The 18,124-nt window shown below is 56.5% G+C and overlaps 1 protein-coding gene across 1 annotated transcript in view; it reads right to left on the bottom strand.

Moving 5' to 3' along the window:
- Positions 1–17,805, bottom strand: part of LOC144933715 (uncharacterized) — a 55,613-nt gene extending 37,808 nt beyond the window's left edge. Inside the window, exons 1-4 of the mRNA XM_078858784.1 lie at positions 17,223–17,805; positions 4,312–4,386; positions 2,916–3,144; positions 719–2,253 (exon numbers count right to left, since the gene is read on the bottom strand). Coding sequence (XP_078714910.1) covers positions 719–2,253; positions 2,916–3,144; positions 4,312–4,386; positions 17,223–17,805 — 2,422 coding nt within the window. The remainder of the gene's footprint in view (positions 1–718; positions 2,254–2,915; positions 3,145–4,311; positions 4,387–17,222) is intronic.
- Between the last annotated feature and the right edge of the window lie 319 nt (positions 17,806–18,124).

Consider the following 18,124-nt stretch of genomic DNA (forward strand, 5'->3'; position numbering starts at 1 on the left):
CGCTACATTTGGGCCAAATTCGCAGCTCGTGGGATTAAAGTGCCGCCCCCTACGGCGTAGGCCGGTGGTCACTGGACGGAAACTCCGAGGTAGCTCTGGGGTGTCCATTTCCCTGACGCGAACAGCACTATCCGGAAAACATCTAAAGCGGTGAAGCCACACTGCTCCAGTTACCCGACAGGGGACGGCTCTGCGTGCTGCCGTGACGCAGAGTCACTGAGTGGCAGCAACGGGCCTCTGATGGTGACAGTCCGAATCTCAACCCAGGTCAACTCGGTCCATCACACCCTCTAGGGTGTGTAAACTGAGCACCGCTTGGTGGGAAGTTCACATTCGGCTGCGCTATGAATAGACAGATTCGCACATGGGCTAAAGACCAATCACCATCGCAGCAACGTGGTATTTCCACCGCTCGCTCAGGACAGAAACAGAAATGAGCAAACGCCCGATGCTTATTTGGGCATAGGGCTACCTTCGCCGTTTTGACCTCAATTCTTAATAGATTTATTTAAAAACATTACAATTACAGTTGAATTAAGACGTCATTCCGTTGCATGTTTAATTATGGAAGCTGTCACGCAACTTGATGGTGTATTAGTACAATGTAATGCATTCAAATAATGGTATATTTTAGAGTGACCCAACAATACGACGTTATTTCACACGAGGAACACACGGGTAAAACGATGTGGAGTCCCCAACGCGTCCGTGAACGTACCTCTATCCACATCCAAGCGTTCTTCTGAAGGGTGTAACGCGAGGCCCGCATCCTCGCCGGCCTGGGGCACGGCGCCGGCGATTCTCCTCCTCTTCTCGTCGATTTGCTCTTTGGGCTCTGCAAAGCGCTTGTTCGACAGCCTCTGATCATCGTCCCACGCTCCCTGCTCTGCCACATCCATAGCTTCCGCCTCCCGCTGCCCCGGCGGCATTCCACCATCGATAGCCGGCGTTCGCTTTTGGGCGTGGACGGCCTTCGCATGACCTTCTGGGGAGATGTCAATTTTATCCTCGGCTTGAGCTGCTGCGGGCAGAGTGTCCTTTTGCCTCCCGGATGTCGACGGTTCGCTGGAGGTCATTCCCTCTCCGGTTCCGCCCGAGCCCCACTCTGCGCCTGCGTGCACGTCCACGCGTGACCGAGAAGCGACCGCGGGAACCGCCGAGCTGCTCGCTTTCGTCGACGGCCTTTCAACTCCGCCGAGCCGCCTCGAGTCGTCGCCAGGAACCTTCGCTTCCGAAGCCTTGGGCCCCTTTGCGTCCTTGCCCTGCGAGCCGCTCCTCGCCATCGTGGGACGCTGCCTCCAGGGCGCCACGGCGGCAGCTCCGGGCTGAGCGGGAGCCGCCGTCGACCCGTCGCGCCGGTCGCCCTCCGTCGGTTTCTCTCTTGGCGCCGGCAGGTCGCGCGTCTCGCCTCTCCCATCCTTGTCGGCCGGGAGTCCCGACGGCACCCTCTGCGGGCACCCGTTCGGAGACCTCGACGCTTGCCTCGGGCTCGGAGTTCTGCCGCCCGGCAAGACCGGCGACGCGGCCTCGCGTCGGAGCTCCTGATTTTCCCGCCGCTCTGGAGTCGCGGGCCTCATGTTGTCGAGGGACGCGGCCTTTTCCCTCAATCCCCTCGCGGGGAACCTCCACGGGGCGTCTTGGGCGTTTTCCCCATCTTTGCCGTGCCTCCTGGTCAGCTGCGGCGAATAGACCTTCGAGTAACTCGGGGCTTTGCTGATCGGCGGAACGGTCGGCAACTGGTCGAACGAGCGGCTCCTCCACAACCCGAAGAGCGGGATCTTCCTCGTCGCCGGCTGGCTGGGGGACGACGACGCCAGCCGCTGCCAGTCGGGCAGTTTGAGCTTGTCTTGGATCTTGGAAGGCATCCTCACGCCACCTCGATAAAACATCTCCCTGGGAGCGTCGAACGCCGTACCGGCCGCCGCCGCCGCGTCCCTTTTCGTCTCCAGACGCCTCCGCAGGGGCAGCGGCGGGTGGGCGTGCGGGGGGATCCGGGCCCCGTGCGGCGCGGGGTGCCTCGCCCCCGCGCCCCTCCGCTCGTCCAGCTCGTTGGGCACCACGTCCTGGTAGCTCGCCGGGGTCTCCGTCTTGCGGTGCGGCGTCACCGGCGTCGCCGTGGTCGTCTTGACGCCGCCGCCGCCGTCGACGTCCTCCGGCACCGCTTGCGGGGTGACGGCGGGGCTGGCGACTCGCTCCGACGGGGACCGCGCGGGGCGGACTCCGTACTCCGACGGTCCTCGCACTCTGTAGGGACTAGACGACGACAACCCACGATCGCTGCGTGCCCACAACGTCGCGCAGCGTCTCAAGAGTGCAGAGCAACAAACAGTGCCGGTGACAATGGTTTCTGAGGTTTCCGCTCCGCTTGGTTTAACTTGGTGTGCACTCTGGGTGCATAGAAATTACTTTGATTACAGTTTTAAATATCAGTTATTTTAAAACGTGTTACTGTTGTCAGTATCCCAATGTATTGTCAAGTGTTGCATCATATTGTTGCTTTTTATTTCACCATTTTGTTTGCATGCTTGGTGTTGTTTTTCCACACCGATCCATTGGGCTCTGATTCTGCAGCGTGCAAGTAACGGGGACCTCATCCTGCCACGGCCTGGGCTCTGTGAGCCCTCACCTGCCACCTCACCCCTCACCTACACCTCACCCCTCACCTGCCACCTCACCCTGCCACGGCCTGGGCTCTGTGAGCTCTCATCTGCTTCTAAAAAAAGGCAAGGGACGTCCACAGTGTGGTGGGGTTTTAACTCGACTCCAACCATACCCAGGAGAGCCTCACTGAGCCTCGAGAGACCCCTTTCTTTTTAGGAACGATCCCAAGGCACTGCGAGGCGTGGCCAGCGAGGCGGCCCTTGCGGCCCTCGTGGCCCTCGCGGCAGAGAGGCCGCCGCTCGCCGGGCGCGTACCCCGAGCGGTGCACCAGCGTGCTGCCGTACAGGATGACCCCCTCGATGGCCTGGTTTTCGGGCCCCCACTCGATGCGCGCGGGGCCCCGGCCGAAGTCCGGCGTGCGGATCCTGCTGCCGGGCCGGCTGCCGTACGACCCCCGTGCCGGGTCGCCCCCCGCCGAGTCCGGGGTGAAGGCTCGGCCCGTCGCGCCGACCCATCCCAGCGGCACTCGCTGCGCGTCCACGTCTTGCGATCGGCGTGCGCCAGCGTCGTCATCACACACACATGCACACATACACACAGACACACGCATGCGCACATACACGCAGACACGCGCACACACATTCACGCAGACACACGTGTACACACGCAAGCATTGTCATCACACACACACACAACAGACATACATTGAAACTTACAAAGCAAGTTTGAGCATTTCTTATCGCGCACTCTTGTGAGTCGAGTCCATCACGAATGCACACCCATCACACGTTGGAAGCTCTTTGGAACAGCGTCGTTTCAAGTCTCTTGCAAAGCTGACTCAGGCTCAGGTATGGATCCCGAACGTGAGCTGCGTTGGCCGTATCGCACGTGAACCGGTGGCACATGAAGAAGATGAGCAATGAAGGTGAGGACTACCGTTAGGAATCACCTTCTGTGGGGGTGACCGCGCGGGCTAAGGGGTTAGAGAGTGTCAAGCTGACACTGCTGAGATCCTGAGTTCAAAACTGGGTTCCATCCACCCATGATTAAAACCGGGTTCTTTAGTGTAGCCAGTTGATGGTTTCAGCCCACTCACCAATGAATGCGCACCAAAAATAATCACATCAAGTGTGGCCTCTCACGTTATACATCTAACGCTCGGCTCCGATGAATATCCAACAAAGATTGGTTTAACTGCTACGTGCCCACAACAATTCCCTGCGGCAGGGCGAATGCTGCGGCTGGCGAGCGATGGAAGTGATCTCGCAAGCAGCGTCTCGATCTCCGTCACCGCTGCGTCTCGTCGCCTACGCCAGGGATGGGGATCGTCCGGCCCGCGGGCCGTATAAGGCCCCCGAAATCATTTGGTCTCTGGCCCTGCCAAAGCAACCGCAGGCGGGACTCGAAATCCAATAAATCTAGGAGCAAACCTGGAAAAGCATTTGCGAGTAGCAGCAACATCATCAACACCAGCTACCATCACACGCCTCGCCAAAGAGAAGCAGTTCCAGCCATCACATTAGGGGTGCGTTAATTAAATGTTTGACCAAATATAACAGGCTACTTTTTAAATTGATAATTTTGTATGGCCCGCGAATGATGTTATAAATATCCAAATGGCCCTTGGCAGAAGAAAGGTTCCCCACCCCTGGCCTACGCAGTGTCCCACCCCGTGAGAGGACGAGAGAACACGGAGAGGTGGGATCTTACCGGGAGGGTGGCGAGACCGGGAGTCGAGCCCAGACCCGCGAGGTGGCGGCGCCTCGATGAGACACTCCTCCCGCTCTGAGCACGGGCGACACGCGGAGACGCGCGGATCAATCTCACGCACGGGATGCGTTCAACTGTGTCTCGTGAAACGCAGGCAATGTACTTGACTGCTCACGAGTTGTGCAAAAAAATCATACGCTAATATACATGGTGGGATAATGGTGACGATAATCATCATGGTTGAGACCAAAGACGGAGTGACGGCCGAAGGAGAGAACGCGCCCGGGTGTCAGGGCGTCCTCCGCGGAGATGGAGCGATGAAATCAGCTCGTGACGCCTCCATCAAGCAGCGGATAGATCGTGGCTGATTATGGTGCATTAGGCTCATTGCGACCAGCAGGGCTGTAAATTATTATTTGAACATTTGTCCAAAGGCAAATAAACCATCCAGCCTCCATAGGAGATCGTTCACTCATTCATAGATGACGGAGGTGACCGATGGTCAATGGTAAAGTGCTGCTCGTAAAAGCGCGGGTAAAGCCGCGTGTAAGGACTGGTGCGAGATTGTGAATGGCCACGCCACCTTAGCAGGTGAACAGCACAAAGCACTCCGCGTTGGCAAAAAGTGTTTGTTGACCTTCGTGGGACCCGCTCCGGGCGCGGGTCGCGATGGCCGGGACCCAGGGACGCGCAGTGGCCATCGTCACGGTGACCACGCGCAGATTTGACGATTCGAACCCACGAATGCGCTCGTGAAAGCAATCGCGTGAGCATCGACTGCAGGGCCTTTGTGTTGTTGTTGTTGTTCTGTTTGGCGAGTGCAGACGAGAAGTGGGGTGGAGGCGTGGGGGTGTCTGGGTTGTTCCCTGTCTGTCACGACGCACAGCGTGCTGGTGGTTCTCGCTGCTCGTGGCTGGAGTTGTTTTTGGGTAAAGAGCCCCCGAGGGGGGATCAGTGACGCGGTGGGGGTGGGGGGTGAACCGGAGCTGCAGGAGCAGCAGCAGTAGAATCATCATCATCCTGCTGCTACTGCAGCTGCAGTCCGTGTCCCGTGGTCACAGCGCCGCCTGTTTGTGTCTGTCAGTGTGTGTCTGTCTGTGTGTCTGTCTGTGTGTGTGTCTGTCTGTGTCTGTCTGTGTCTGTCTGTCTCTGTCTCTGTCTGTGTGTGTCTGTCTGTCTCTGTGTGTGTCTCTGTCTGTGTCTGTCTGTCTCTGTGTGTGTGTCTGTCTGTGTCTGTCTCTGTATGTGTCTGTCTCTGTGTGTGTCTGTCTGTCTGTGTCTGTCTGTCTGTCTCTATGTGTGCCCAGCCACCGCATGCCTAAACAGCTTTTGTTCGGCCGGATCGAGGGGGCTAAACGGGCGCGGCACGGGCTAGAGAAGAGATGGAGTGATGTGGTACAGGAGGACGTGGAGCTGAGTGGACTTGCCGATGACTGGTACCAGCGGTGTCAAGATCGGCCTCAGTGGAGGAGGCTCGTGAAGGACGCTACTGGGCAGTTGGAGGCAGTCGCCCTCCAACAACAACGGAGGGCGGAGGAGCGACGCTCACAACAACGAGCGGAGCGCCGGGTGGCTAAAGCACAGCAAGTTGGCACAGTAGGGGGCACAGGTGGTGCATCAGCCAGTCATCTCGGTCATCTCGGTCAGTCGACCCGTGGCACCTGGGTCTGCCCCGTGACCTCCTGCCAGCGGGCGTTCGACACTTCACGTGGCCTCAAGGTGCACATGGCCTGGCACAAGCGTCGTGGTGACGTCACCGCCACTTAGTGGCGAATGGCGGTTGTTGTTGTTGTCTCTGTATGTGTCTGTCTCTGTGTGTGTCTGTCTGTGTCTGTCTCTGTCTGTGTGTGTCTGTCTCTGTCTGTGTCAGTCTGTCTGTGTCTGTCTCTGGGCTGTGCTAAGAACCCGGCGACCCGAGTTCGATTCCCGTTGATGGCCAACGCCAGTGACGATTATCTGAACCGGTCCTGGGCCTCCCCTAGGTCGACTCAGCCTCAAATGAGTACCTGGTGCGGTGTGTAAACATTATTGCTACTGGGGAGACAAAGGTCGGCCGGGCTTGGAGCTGGCCACCCACCCCCTTGTGTGCCGTGCCGCTCGCTAACAGCACTTGCCCCAACAGTTTGTTAAGGCTACACGGGGGATCTCTGTCTGCGTGTGCACCGACTGCCATCGCTGGGAGCGGTGGGCGCAGTGGTTAGCGCTGCACCGCACCACGAACCCGGCGACCCGAGTTCGATTCCCGTTCACGACCAATAACAAGTGTCAGCGAATATCTGAACCGGTCCCGGGCCTTCCCTAGGTCGACTCAGCCTTAAATGAGTAAGTACCTAGTGTGGGGTGTAAACATCAGCATCGGGAAGACAAAGGCGGCCGTGCGTGGTGTTGTCCACCCAACCACTCGTGTGCCATTCTGACCTTAATAGGAATTCGCTACCAGCACTTGCCTGTTGAAGGCTGTGCAGGCAGTCTTTGTCTTTGTACATCGTATTGCCCCTTTTGTCAATCTACCGCTGGATGAGGCCCGCCCCACGCCTGGGTCAGTCCAGGTCGATGAATGGGGTTGGCGAGGTTTCGGCAGGTTCAAAGCGCAGCGCGCTAACCGCTGCGCCACCGCTCCAGCCCAGGCGAGACAGCGCAACAGCCCAGAGAGGGTTCTTGTTGAGTCGGTGAATAAATCCCGAGAAGCGACAACCACCTCCGATTAGCACGGTTTGCTCATCGGTACGGCGCGAAAGAAGTTCAACACGCAGCCACCACCCACCTGCACCCTGCTGCGACCACCACCGCCAGCACGACGCGTCCCCCTACACTGAGCGCAACGCGCGGCCGGTGTACGCACATGTATGTTGTATGTTAAACTTCTTTCGCACCGTACGTAGCCAACACGCACAAAGCGCATTGTCTGGGTCTTTCGGTAAAGTCACGTGGATTGTTAAAAAAGAAACATTACAAAAACCACAACCTGCTTGTGTGGCGATCGAAACGTCGTAGTTTTTCTTTGAACCTATCTACGTGACTTTACCGAAAGACCCAAAGAATATGAATTATTGGCATCACAAAAGCTTCGAGTCAAGATTCGCACACAAAGCGGCTCTAAAGAAGTGAGATTTGGCAGCCACCCACAGCCTCCCACGTCGAGTGAAGGCAGCGAGGGCCGCACCGTCCCACCGACAGACGCCAAGCTCGTCACCACACTCACCATTGCCTCCACGTGCCCATTGCCTCGTCGTCATTGATACATCGATTGATTATATTATCGGTCGTGGCGCCGCGCCGATGACCGGATCAACCGGAATGCGCCCGCGATCTCGTCAGATCTCGCGAGCCAAGCAGGGGGCTGAGTCTGGGTGGGACTTCGTTGTGGGCAAAGCAGCGCAGCAAAAATCTAAGTGTCGTTCAGTGCTCTTTGGTTCTTTCGGCAAAGTCACGTGGGTAGAAAAGAATAGATCACGACGTTTCGATCGCAACACAGGCGGCCGCCATCAGGTGAGCCAATCACAGAAGGGAAACTGCTACACGATCAATTATTTTCTACCTACGTGACTTTACCGAAAGAATCAGAGTGTGGATTGCTGCAGTCACGAAAGCTTCAAATCAAGTTTGTTGTTCGGTACTTCGATGTTTCCACTTCCATGCTCCACAGATTCTCCAACCCGAGTTGATCAGCACGAGGAAGTTGAATTACACAATTAAATAACCACCACGACCCCGCACGGCATGGGGGAGGCCCTCATCCAGCAGTGGAGTGACCATGGCTGCTGATGATGATGGCATGGGGAGGCGCTCATCCAGCAGTGGAGTGACCATGGCTGCTGATGATGATGGCATGGGGAGGCGCTCATCCAGCAGTGGAGTGACCATGGCTGCTGATGATGATGGCATGGGGAGGCGCTTATCCAGCAGTGGAGTGACCATGGCTGCTGATGATGATGGCTTGGGGAGGTGCTCATCCAGCAGTGGAGTGACCATGGCTGCTGATGATGATGGCATGGGGAGGCGCTCATCCAGCAGTGGAGTGACCATGGCTGCTGATGATGATGGCTTGGGGAGGCGCTCATCCAGCAGTGGAGTGACCATGGCTGCTGATGATGATGGCTTAGGGAGGCGCTCATCCAGCAGTGGAGTGACCATGGCTGCTGATGATGAGAGTGATGGCTTGGGGAGGCCATCATCCAGCAGTGGACAAGGCGTGCCGTGCGCGTTGCTACGATTCCCAACCCCGAGGTGGAGCCCGCCGCCCACGTGACCTGCAGCCAGCGCACGGCCCCGGCCGCCAGTGTGGGAGGTTATTTACGACGCCTTCTCTGGAACAAATCGCCGGCTCCGAGAGCCTCGCGGGGGGGAATGCGCAGCTGTCAGAGAGAGAGAGAGGGGGACTGGGCAGTAGCAGCGAGAGGATGATGATGGTGATGATGATGGTGATGATGATGGTGATGATGGTAATGATGGTGATGATGATGATGGTGGTGATGATGATGGTGATGATGATGGTGATGATGGTGATGGTGATGATGATGGTGATGATGGTGATGGGGGGCGCAGTAGGTGCGGTGCCGGCGCTGACATCCATCCCGGGCCCTGTGCGGGACGCTTTGACGATGGGCACAGCTGAAATGACAATCGATGCACAGGGCCTCCCGTTCATGCGGGTTTATCTGAACCATGCTTCACCACGCCGGTAACTGCGGGTCGGTGATAGGCGGGCGTGGGGGGGGGCGTAGATTACACGGGGAGACTCAAGCCGCTGCCAATGCCGAAACAACTCGAGTGCCGTACAACTCGGCAAGAGCTGCACGAAGGGTCGGGTTGTGTCGGTGTGGCGCGCATCGCCGAGGCTGACGTCTCGGACCGTGCTCGGCGTGGCGGCGCGCTCGGGGTCACGGGGGTCGCCTGGCCGCGTCTCGCGGGGACCACGAAAGCTGCGGGCCAAGGGGGCGCGCGACTCACAGAATGGACGAACGGGGAGCGGCGATGCTCAAAACGCGACAGTGACCACCAACATTTTCCACCCGATGTCATGGGGAAGTTTTGGTCGCCCAGGCCGATGCATTAAATCGATAGACGTGGTGACGTCTCAACATGTCAATGCAGTAGCGTCACTAAGGCACTATATTGGACTGCCCGACGGTTATTTTAAAATCTGTTGCGTGGCCTCAGTATCTACCCAGATCTGGAAGGCTCCAATGAAATTGCTCATCAGTCAGCGCTGCCAAGGTCCGAATCAGACTTCCACTGCTCAGCACTGTCAGCTCCACGCTGCGTTTTCCGCCGCCACTCCCGTCAGTTGCCAAGGGGTGACCAGCAACTCTGCTCCTGCGTTTTCTCCAATCCCTCCACTGGCTCTCGATCCAACTCCAGGTCGACTTCAAGAGCAGCTCGCCACATTCACGATCCCATATTTCACTCTACTGTCTTCCGCGCACTCTCCACACCACCAGTTTGTTATCCTTCCCACGCACCTCCCATTAGCACGGATGGCTGCGTACGGTGGTATAGAGGTTCGACATACAGCCAGGGTTTGCTGTCGAAAGCCCCCAGTCAACCTTTCCTCAGTGGGAGGTTGCTTATTCTCCTCTGCTGCTCCCATAGTCTGGAACTCTCTTGCCCCAGCTGTCCGTGCTGTTGACTCCCTGCCTCGATATGACAGTCTCATTTTTCTCTCTCTAGATTAGATCAATATTAAAACGCATACGTTCCCCAGGGCACACGTCCCACTGTTGAGGACAGCATCTTGAGATTGAAGAACAAAATGCATTTTAGGATGAGAGTTTAGGTTGCAAAGAGCACACAGAAACGTGCAAGAAGCACTCAGTGTTTGTGCAACATGCCTGAGGACGACCGCTTGTGTTGTGATCGAAACGTCGTGATAGATTATTTTATATTTTATTTTTCTGCCTACGTGTGACTTTACCGAAAGAACCAAAGAGCATGTAAATAACCGATAGCGGTTCCTGAAGACGTGCATTGTGGTCATCTTGTCTTTGGTCACAACCAGAATAAATTGAACCAAATGTGACCGACTGACAGCTGCAGCAGCAGTGAGAGAGATGGACCGGTTCCATCCTATTAGGACTCATCAGCACAGCAGTCACCAATGCTCACTGCTGCTAGGTCTATCTCTCGGAACCATATAAGTAGAGTTTTCACTATGGGGCCCATGAACGTGGCTCATGCCAACAATAAATAATCTAATTCTGTTATGACTGTGCTCTCGTGAAATACAGAGTCGAGGATAGGAGCTGTTTGTGTTTGCTGTGGTGCATATTTACTATAGTTTGGCTGTCCATTGGCACCACCAGAGGTGGGACAAAGTCATTGTTATGCAAGTCCAAGTCGAGTCGCAAGTCATCAAATTCATGACTCGAGTCTGACTCGAGTCCAAGTCACATGACTCGAGTCCACATCTCATAGGTGGGACAAAGTCATTGTTATGCAAGTCCAAGTCGAGTCGCAAGTCATCAAATTCATGACTCGAGTCTGACTCGAGTCCAAGTCACATGACTCGAGTCCACACCTCTGGGCACCACATTATTGAACGAAAGCCTTCACTTGTATAAACCGAGTTGTAGCCTGTCCACGAGCAAGCGTGGCACGTATTGAAACCAAATCTGGGGAAACCGGTTAAATGCGACCCCTTCTAGGCTGACCTTGGCAGGCGCGGTCGAATCGACAGGCCCTGCTCGTGGCGCTAGGCCGCCTTGCGGCTCCAAGCGTGTTCCGCGAGCCCCGGAGGAGACACCCGAAGCGGTCGATGTCGCTTTTGGCAGAGCTCGTGGAATAAAAAACCCGCGGTCGTCCATTTGCCACCCGCCGCGCCCGGCCACACGCGCGCGCCTTCTTCTTCTTTACCCCCGCGGGGACAGTTTCGTTTATCTGAAACACGCAGCCGCGTCCAACATGGGTTGTGTGTTTTTAATTAAATATAAAGTATAATACATGAAGAGTGTTGGTCTTGCTACCACGTGTTGCGTTGCGTTATCGTTTCATTCAAAACTCGGTGCGCCCTTTTGCAGAGCCGTGTGGGTGACAACACGCACACAATGAACGCTGTCTCTCTGCACAAACACATCGTTTTCTCGTCCGATCAGTGGCGGTTCGTGGCTCCAGTCTCGGGCGGTAGCGCGTACAGCTGGACTAATTGTTAACTATCTGATTTGTTTTCAAGTTGTACCATGTATCGCTTGGGCATGATGTCCGACGTTTTGCTTCACGTCCTGGGAGGTTCTTCAGGAATATCGGATGTGCAGTAAAACCCAAAAATAGATCAGGCAACTTATACACCGCAACCGCGAAAATTTACCCAGTGGCATTTCATAAGTGGAACACACAGATGGTGGTGATGGTGGTGATGCTCAACCGGTGCTGGGCCCCCATCAGAACGGTTCTCCTGGGAAGCCGCCGCGTGGGCCGTGTTCTCCCATCTAGTGGAGAACGCGCCGCCGATGAAGCCACTGCCAACGCATTCCACGTTCTCAATGAACCCGCCTGCGTGTGTCGGTCGTCTGAGACTGGAAACCCCGAGGCGGACTTCATTGCCTCCTGACACTGGACCCTTGAGTCACCACTGTTCTCGAGTAAAGCTTCGGGATTTTGATTTACTCGAAACAGCCCGTACACTCTGTTGATGAGACCCAGAGAGTTGAAACGAATCCAGGGTTTTCCAGTTTTAACAATTTTGTTCTGAAACACTAGCCCATAAGCTCATGGCCAGAATGTTTTTTTGTAATGCACATACTGACGTTTGACTGTTTTGTACGATTTAATTCAGCACGGGCACTGTAAATGAAGCGGCAGTGTATTCATAATTGGCTCAAATGTGGCACTTTCGCTGCTGTGCCCCCAAAAACTGAAAATCCAATCACAAGTGAAAAGGGTCCCTGGTGAAGTGATGTTGATTGGATCAGGGGTTGGGTTAGGGGTCAGTGCTAGGGCTCGTGACTGGTTGGCCAGGTGGTTATGGTTGGCTGTGTATTCGTGTCTGATTGGCTAGTTTGCTGTTTTGCGAGGGTTACTGTTAGAGCAAGTGCGAGTCGCTGAATGGCCAGTTCGCTCGATTTTGGTTGTCCATTAATAGCCATTCGGCTAGTTATTTTTTTCCGCAAGGGTCACTCTGAGGGACAATGCTCGTGGCTGGTTGGCCAGTCGGTTGTGGAGTGGGGCCACAGCGTTCCGTTGGCACCGCATTCAGACCGTCCGCGTCCTCTTGCACTTTGTCGCGTCTTCGTTTCTGGAGTGTGCAGCACCGGTTTCTGTGCCCACCGCTCCAATCGGCGCAATGCGAAAGGCCTCTTAAACACACGCGGCCTCGGGCGGGAGCATCAGCAGCGGACGCGTCACGCCCTATGAATAGCCCTGCCCAGCTGCTCATCCTGGTGCCGGTAGACGTGGAGAGCGCGTCACGTGGCCGATTTAAGCCACCGCATACCGCGCCGCGTAGCGTTCACCATAAACACGCGCCTGGGCTAGCTCGCAAGTCGCGATATGGGCACATGCAAGGATCAGCAGAAACTGAGTTTAAAGGTCAAACGTTTTATTTGGGGCATAATTTATTTTGTAATCTGATGGGAGGTCAAATGTCAACTGCCTTCGCTCCAGCTCGGCAGGCACAGTCCGATCTGCGTCTTGGCCCGAAAATATTTTCCCATCTTGAATTGAGCACAGGCACAGCCACTCTTATGGGAGTTCTGGCTTCCAATGAAGCGACTGCTCGCCACTTAAAACATTCCACTTACTGATGCACGAGTCACGTCTGACAAATGTCGACCATTGTGAGCGAGCGACTGACGTGCGGACTAATAATGTTCTAGAGGGCTCCAGAGTTGACATTTGACACAACTAAAGTCGGGCCTATGCATGCTCGTCATGATCATCAACAACCACTATCCACTGTCGGATGAAGGCTTCCTGAACAATGCTTCACAGTCCAACGCTGCCACCATTTCCACTCCTGAATCCTCGCTCCATCTCCACGGAGGGTGTCCTCTTGGTAGCGTACTCGTCTTTCGCTGTCGTTCCGTGTCGATGCTTCAAGCTAGAAAATCCGCAAAAATAGATATTTGATTTTGAGAAGGTCACAACCACGGAGGTATGTTGATTTCACGAATAGGAAAGAGACAGCCTGAACTTCTAAACTGCGTTCAAGTCTCTCGTGCTAAACGGCTACGAGTGCACGATTCATCACCAGCTCGAGCGAGGGGAGTGAGCAGACCAAGTTCACTGGCGCACTACGCAATTGCTCTTCACGGCATACATATTTCAAGTCAACTTTCACCACAAGTGGCAATAACTTTACCAACAACTGTGCCCATCCATGACCAATGGACTCTTGAAGGTCGCTTGCGATGCCCAACTGCAGCGTCCACGCAGAGACCCACGCGTGAAGAAGCAATCGCAGCGCCAGCCCGCGCGGTGCTAATTTTACACCGCGCTCGGATCCGGTGTCGTCGGGCCCTGGCGCTGCTCGCGGCCACGCTGCCCACTCAAGACACACGCGGCGGAATGCGCAAACAGCCCGCGGCCGCATCTCGAGCATTCTCGGTCGCCTGCTCGCCCAAATGCATCCAGCCTGCTTGCGCTATCGGCCTCACGCCACGAGACGGAGGACAAATCCGAAAATCTCGCTCACGGAGCGGAGCTCACCGCCGTGGTGTGGGGCGCTTCGCCAAATTCGGTGCAGGACCGAACGTGGCGCGGTGGAGTTATCTGCGCGATATATTTTGGAGATGTTCAATGATTTCACCTTGACAAATGCTCTGAGGAGGAAGACCTCGTTGTGCAAGGGTGTCCGGGGGAAATGGATGACCGCGCTGATACCATCAACTCAGTTCGACCCGAGAAGCCGGTTATCATCATGATCATCATGATCATCATCATGATCATCATGATCATCATCACGGGAGCCCCGCGCAGGGTCACGAGGCGCGCGTGTCACGCTCCTCGACCCGCGCCTCACAATTCACCGCCCACGGCGACTGCCACGGGTCACGAAATAACAACTTCTGGACTCTATCATTGGTGTCTGGTCTTTGTTGGTTCCGTGATCACCGTCTCGACTGCCTGTGCCGTGTGGGTAACTCGCTTGCATCGACTCGCTCCGTCTCATTTGTATGCTGTTGTCATGTTCCGTTGTCTGTCCTGTCTCATGTTCTGCTTTGTACTCTCCTCTGTACCTTTTGTCGTCGGTATTATTTCTCGTCTGTGTCGTTTATTCTCGATGTCTCTCACTGGTCTCGTCTGTCCCGTCTGTAGTCTTGTTGTCTCGTTTGAACTCCCTCTCTCTCTCTCTGTCCCATCGTCTACGCTGCTTCGCCTGGACCATCTCAATACTTCCACTGAGCAGGAATAAGCCAACAGCTCCATCAGCACACAGCTCGCACAGCTGATGTCCATCCCGCGGCGCACGGCGATGCTGATGATGATGATGTACAATAATATCGCGATGGGCAGCTGAATCGATGTTCCTCCACGATTCGTTGCGGAATGACGATCATAATGCTGCTGCTGCTGCTGCTGTAGCTGCCGAGGCAAACTCCCGAGGCGCAGCAGCAGCGGGGGGGGGGGGGGGGGGGGGGTGCGGCGGGGGGCGGCTAAACCGGGCGGCGAGGGGTCTGGCCCCAGACCCCCCTGGCCGCCAGGGGGGTCCGCACCGCGCAGCCTCCAAAATAGCGCGGAGCTGACAGCGCTCGAGCGAAGGGCGCGCGACAGGTGCGGGCCGTGCGGGGTGCGGGGTGCCATCCGTGGTGACATCGCGGCCCGGCGCGCACCAACATCAACAGCCCTTCAAGGGGCGGCCAGTCACCTTTGGAAAGTTCCCTCCCTCCCTCCGAAGCCCGCTCCCAGCGATGGGAAATGACGCACGATCGGCTGGGTGCAGAATACGAACAATCGCGACGTTTTAATGGTGTGGCGCAAGTGGCACGAAGCGCGGTTCGAGTGGTCGCTGGGTGCTGGGAACCAAAGGGGGCGCCCTTCCCACGACCCCCACCCCCCTCGTGGCCCGGCGCCTGCTGGCCCCCTCTGGGTCTGTGGGCCCCGGTGCAGTGTCGCAGTTGCACCGCCTGCACACTCGAGAGGCACGCCGCTGAGTTGCGGGCCCGGCGTGAGACGCGGTGCCTCAGGTCTCCTCAATCACCCCGGTGTCACACGCGGACGCGGCTCCCTAGCACACTCATTGTGCAGCGTGCTGTACCTTCGTGTGCTTTGTTTACATAGTTAGGCCTATTGTTGCCTTTATGAGCCATGTTTACCCATCGAAAGCCTCGCTGGATGCTCGCTATGCATAATCCCCTTTCTGGGGGGTGCGAGACATGCACAGATTTTTTTTTATAATTTAGAAGGTAAATAATCGAAAATACAAATTTTATCACGGGCACGTAAGTTACAACTACTTTGTTTCACCAAACCCTCTGTAGTCATTAACATTGCACATTTGTTTAGCGATCGAGAACCAGCGGGTTAAACCCAGAGCGCTGCTGCTGCTGCATGTGGATGTTTGTCCAACAGCGGTGCGCGAAGTTTGGTTCCGCGATGCGAGGACCTCGCAAGGACCCGGGGGGTAAAACCCAGCCTCGAACCCAGCGGTGGTGCCCCCCAATGTCCCTCGTCCCAGGATCGCACCGACCCCCCTTTCCCTGCTCAACGCAAACCCCTCCCGCGCCACCCGAGATGCGACAAACATCAGACGACATCAGACACGCGTTAGATTCGCCAGGGGCCTCCCGTTCGCCCACCCCCTTTCCACTTTTAATAAATCACTGCAAATCAAGAACTCGGCGAATAAAAATCATCATCATCATCATCATCAGAGAGGTTCCGCGCTGGGCTTTTTTTACATTCCACGGTCGCGTCGCAAATTCCCAAACAGACGACCCTCCCCGGGATTTGCCGCACGCGCGTGGCAGGGTCAGCGGGGCCGCCACTGCGGGCACGAGGCCACGCGGCCACACGACGCTCGCTCCACCTGCGACCAACACTCGACGCCGTCGTACGTGGCCCTTGCTGGTGGGTGCGAGGTTGGCCTGCGCCCCCCCCCCCCCCGGCCACAAGCGACGTGGGCATCGCAGAACGAGACAATGCACAGCGACGCCTCGGTGGTTATCTGCTGCTGTTGCGTTGGGGCTGTTTGACCATGAACTCAACTCTTGCCGGGTTGGCGATAGGGGACTGGGAGAGGGAGTACGCGGGCAGGACCGGTTGAGAGTGTGGGGAGGGTGGGCATGGTTATCGATCGTGGGGGTGGGGTGGTGGTTATGGTTGTTATCGATCCCTCCTCCCCTGCATGCATTCCCTCTCGCGTGCGCGTGTTTCGACTAAACACTGAGTGGACCGCGAGTCGGGCTGGTTCATCGAGGTGCCGTCCTAGAGCCGTTGCAGGTCTAGGCTGGTCCGCTACAATTCGAGCGCAACAGTCGCCAGCAACCGTCGCCGGCAAAGCAATTCAACTCCGGCGACTCGTTCGGGCGGGAGCATTCGCTAAACGTCCGCTCCAGATTGCTCGCGACAATCGCCCGATTGTGGATGGGGGGGGGGGGGTTGCCCCTTGCCACCACCACGGTTTATCCCGCGTGGTCTAAAATGCGTGCGACTCGAGCGATCATTATCATCCACACTAGAGGGGGGGGGGGGGGTTGTTTGTTTTGGGTTAGATCGCGTAATTAAAACAAACATGATGCGAGTTGTAATTACTGGCGACACGTCGTACTCAACATTGTAAGTGTCGTGCATTTGCCCTCCCAACAACACGCCCGTGTGCCGTGCTCGCAACGACATCGGCACCCCGTGTGCTCTTTACGCGACAAAACATTTCGCCGATTGACATTCGCGTGCGGGTGTCGTGGCGGCAGTAACGGCACGACGCCGATGTTAGCCGCCGGTGTTGGGGGTACTTGGCGGCGAGAGCCAATCTCTACCTTGCGATGCAATGACCGTAAGTCGCGCAGTCGTTCGTGCCGCGCCGGCGGAGTTGCTTGCAACGCAGGTGTAGCTGCCCGAGTCGCCCGGTTGACAGTCGCGTATCCAGAGGCAACCGTACTCCTCCTCCTCCAGGCTCGCCCCATGGCCACCGCCGCCGCCCACGGGCGCGTTGTCTTTGTGCCACGCGAGTTGCGGCCGTGGGTTGCCGGTGACGGTCACCCGCAACTTAATGTCGCAGCCGGCGCCGATGGCCGAGCTGCGCAGGCTGCGGAGGAACGAGGGTGGCTGGGGCCGTTCCTCTGGCGGGATTAGGTTCGACTCCCCCACCACCACCACCTGCTGCTGCTGTTGTTGTTGTTGTTGCATGGAAGCCTGGGCGCCGTTGCTGGTCGGTACCAGCTGATCTTGCTCGGGGTACGCCTGCAGCTGTTGCTGCTGTTGCTGCTGCTGCTGCTGCTGTACCCGTGGTCGCTTCGCAGGGAGGCTCGGGCTAGCGGAGGAGCCGGGACGCTCCGGGGGAGCTCCTCCCGCCTCGCCCCCCCGTCTCGACGCGAGTGAGGAGGAGGATTCTTCTTGCATCTCGCCGGCTCTTCTTGTAAGTTGTCGCTACGTCTCGCTAACACGAACTTTTCTCTCTCTCTCTCTCTCGTGTGTGTGTGTGGACAGTCGCCGGCCCTGGATGTCGCGTTTTCATGGACTCGTTCAGAGGCGATAACCAACTGCAGTTTACAACAAACAAAGAGCGACCTCGGGGTAACGCGTGCCCGTTGCTTTCAATAACTCCGCGTGATTTTTTTTCTTTCTGGGTACAAAATAATTAAAACAATAAAAATGTATTACAGATTTACGATTTGCTACCCGGGCTACACAGAACACCGCAACAAAATCACGCGACGCA

Source organism: Lampetra fluviatilis, chromosome 1, assembly GCF_964198595.1.
Source record: "Lampetra fluviatilis chromosome 1, kcLamFluv1.1, whole genome shotgun sequence".
Classification (NCBI taxonomy): domain Eukaryota; kingdom Metazoa; phylum Chordata; class Hyperoartia; order Petromyzontiformes; family Petromyzontidae; genus Lampetra; species Lampetra fluviatilis.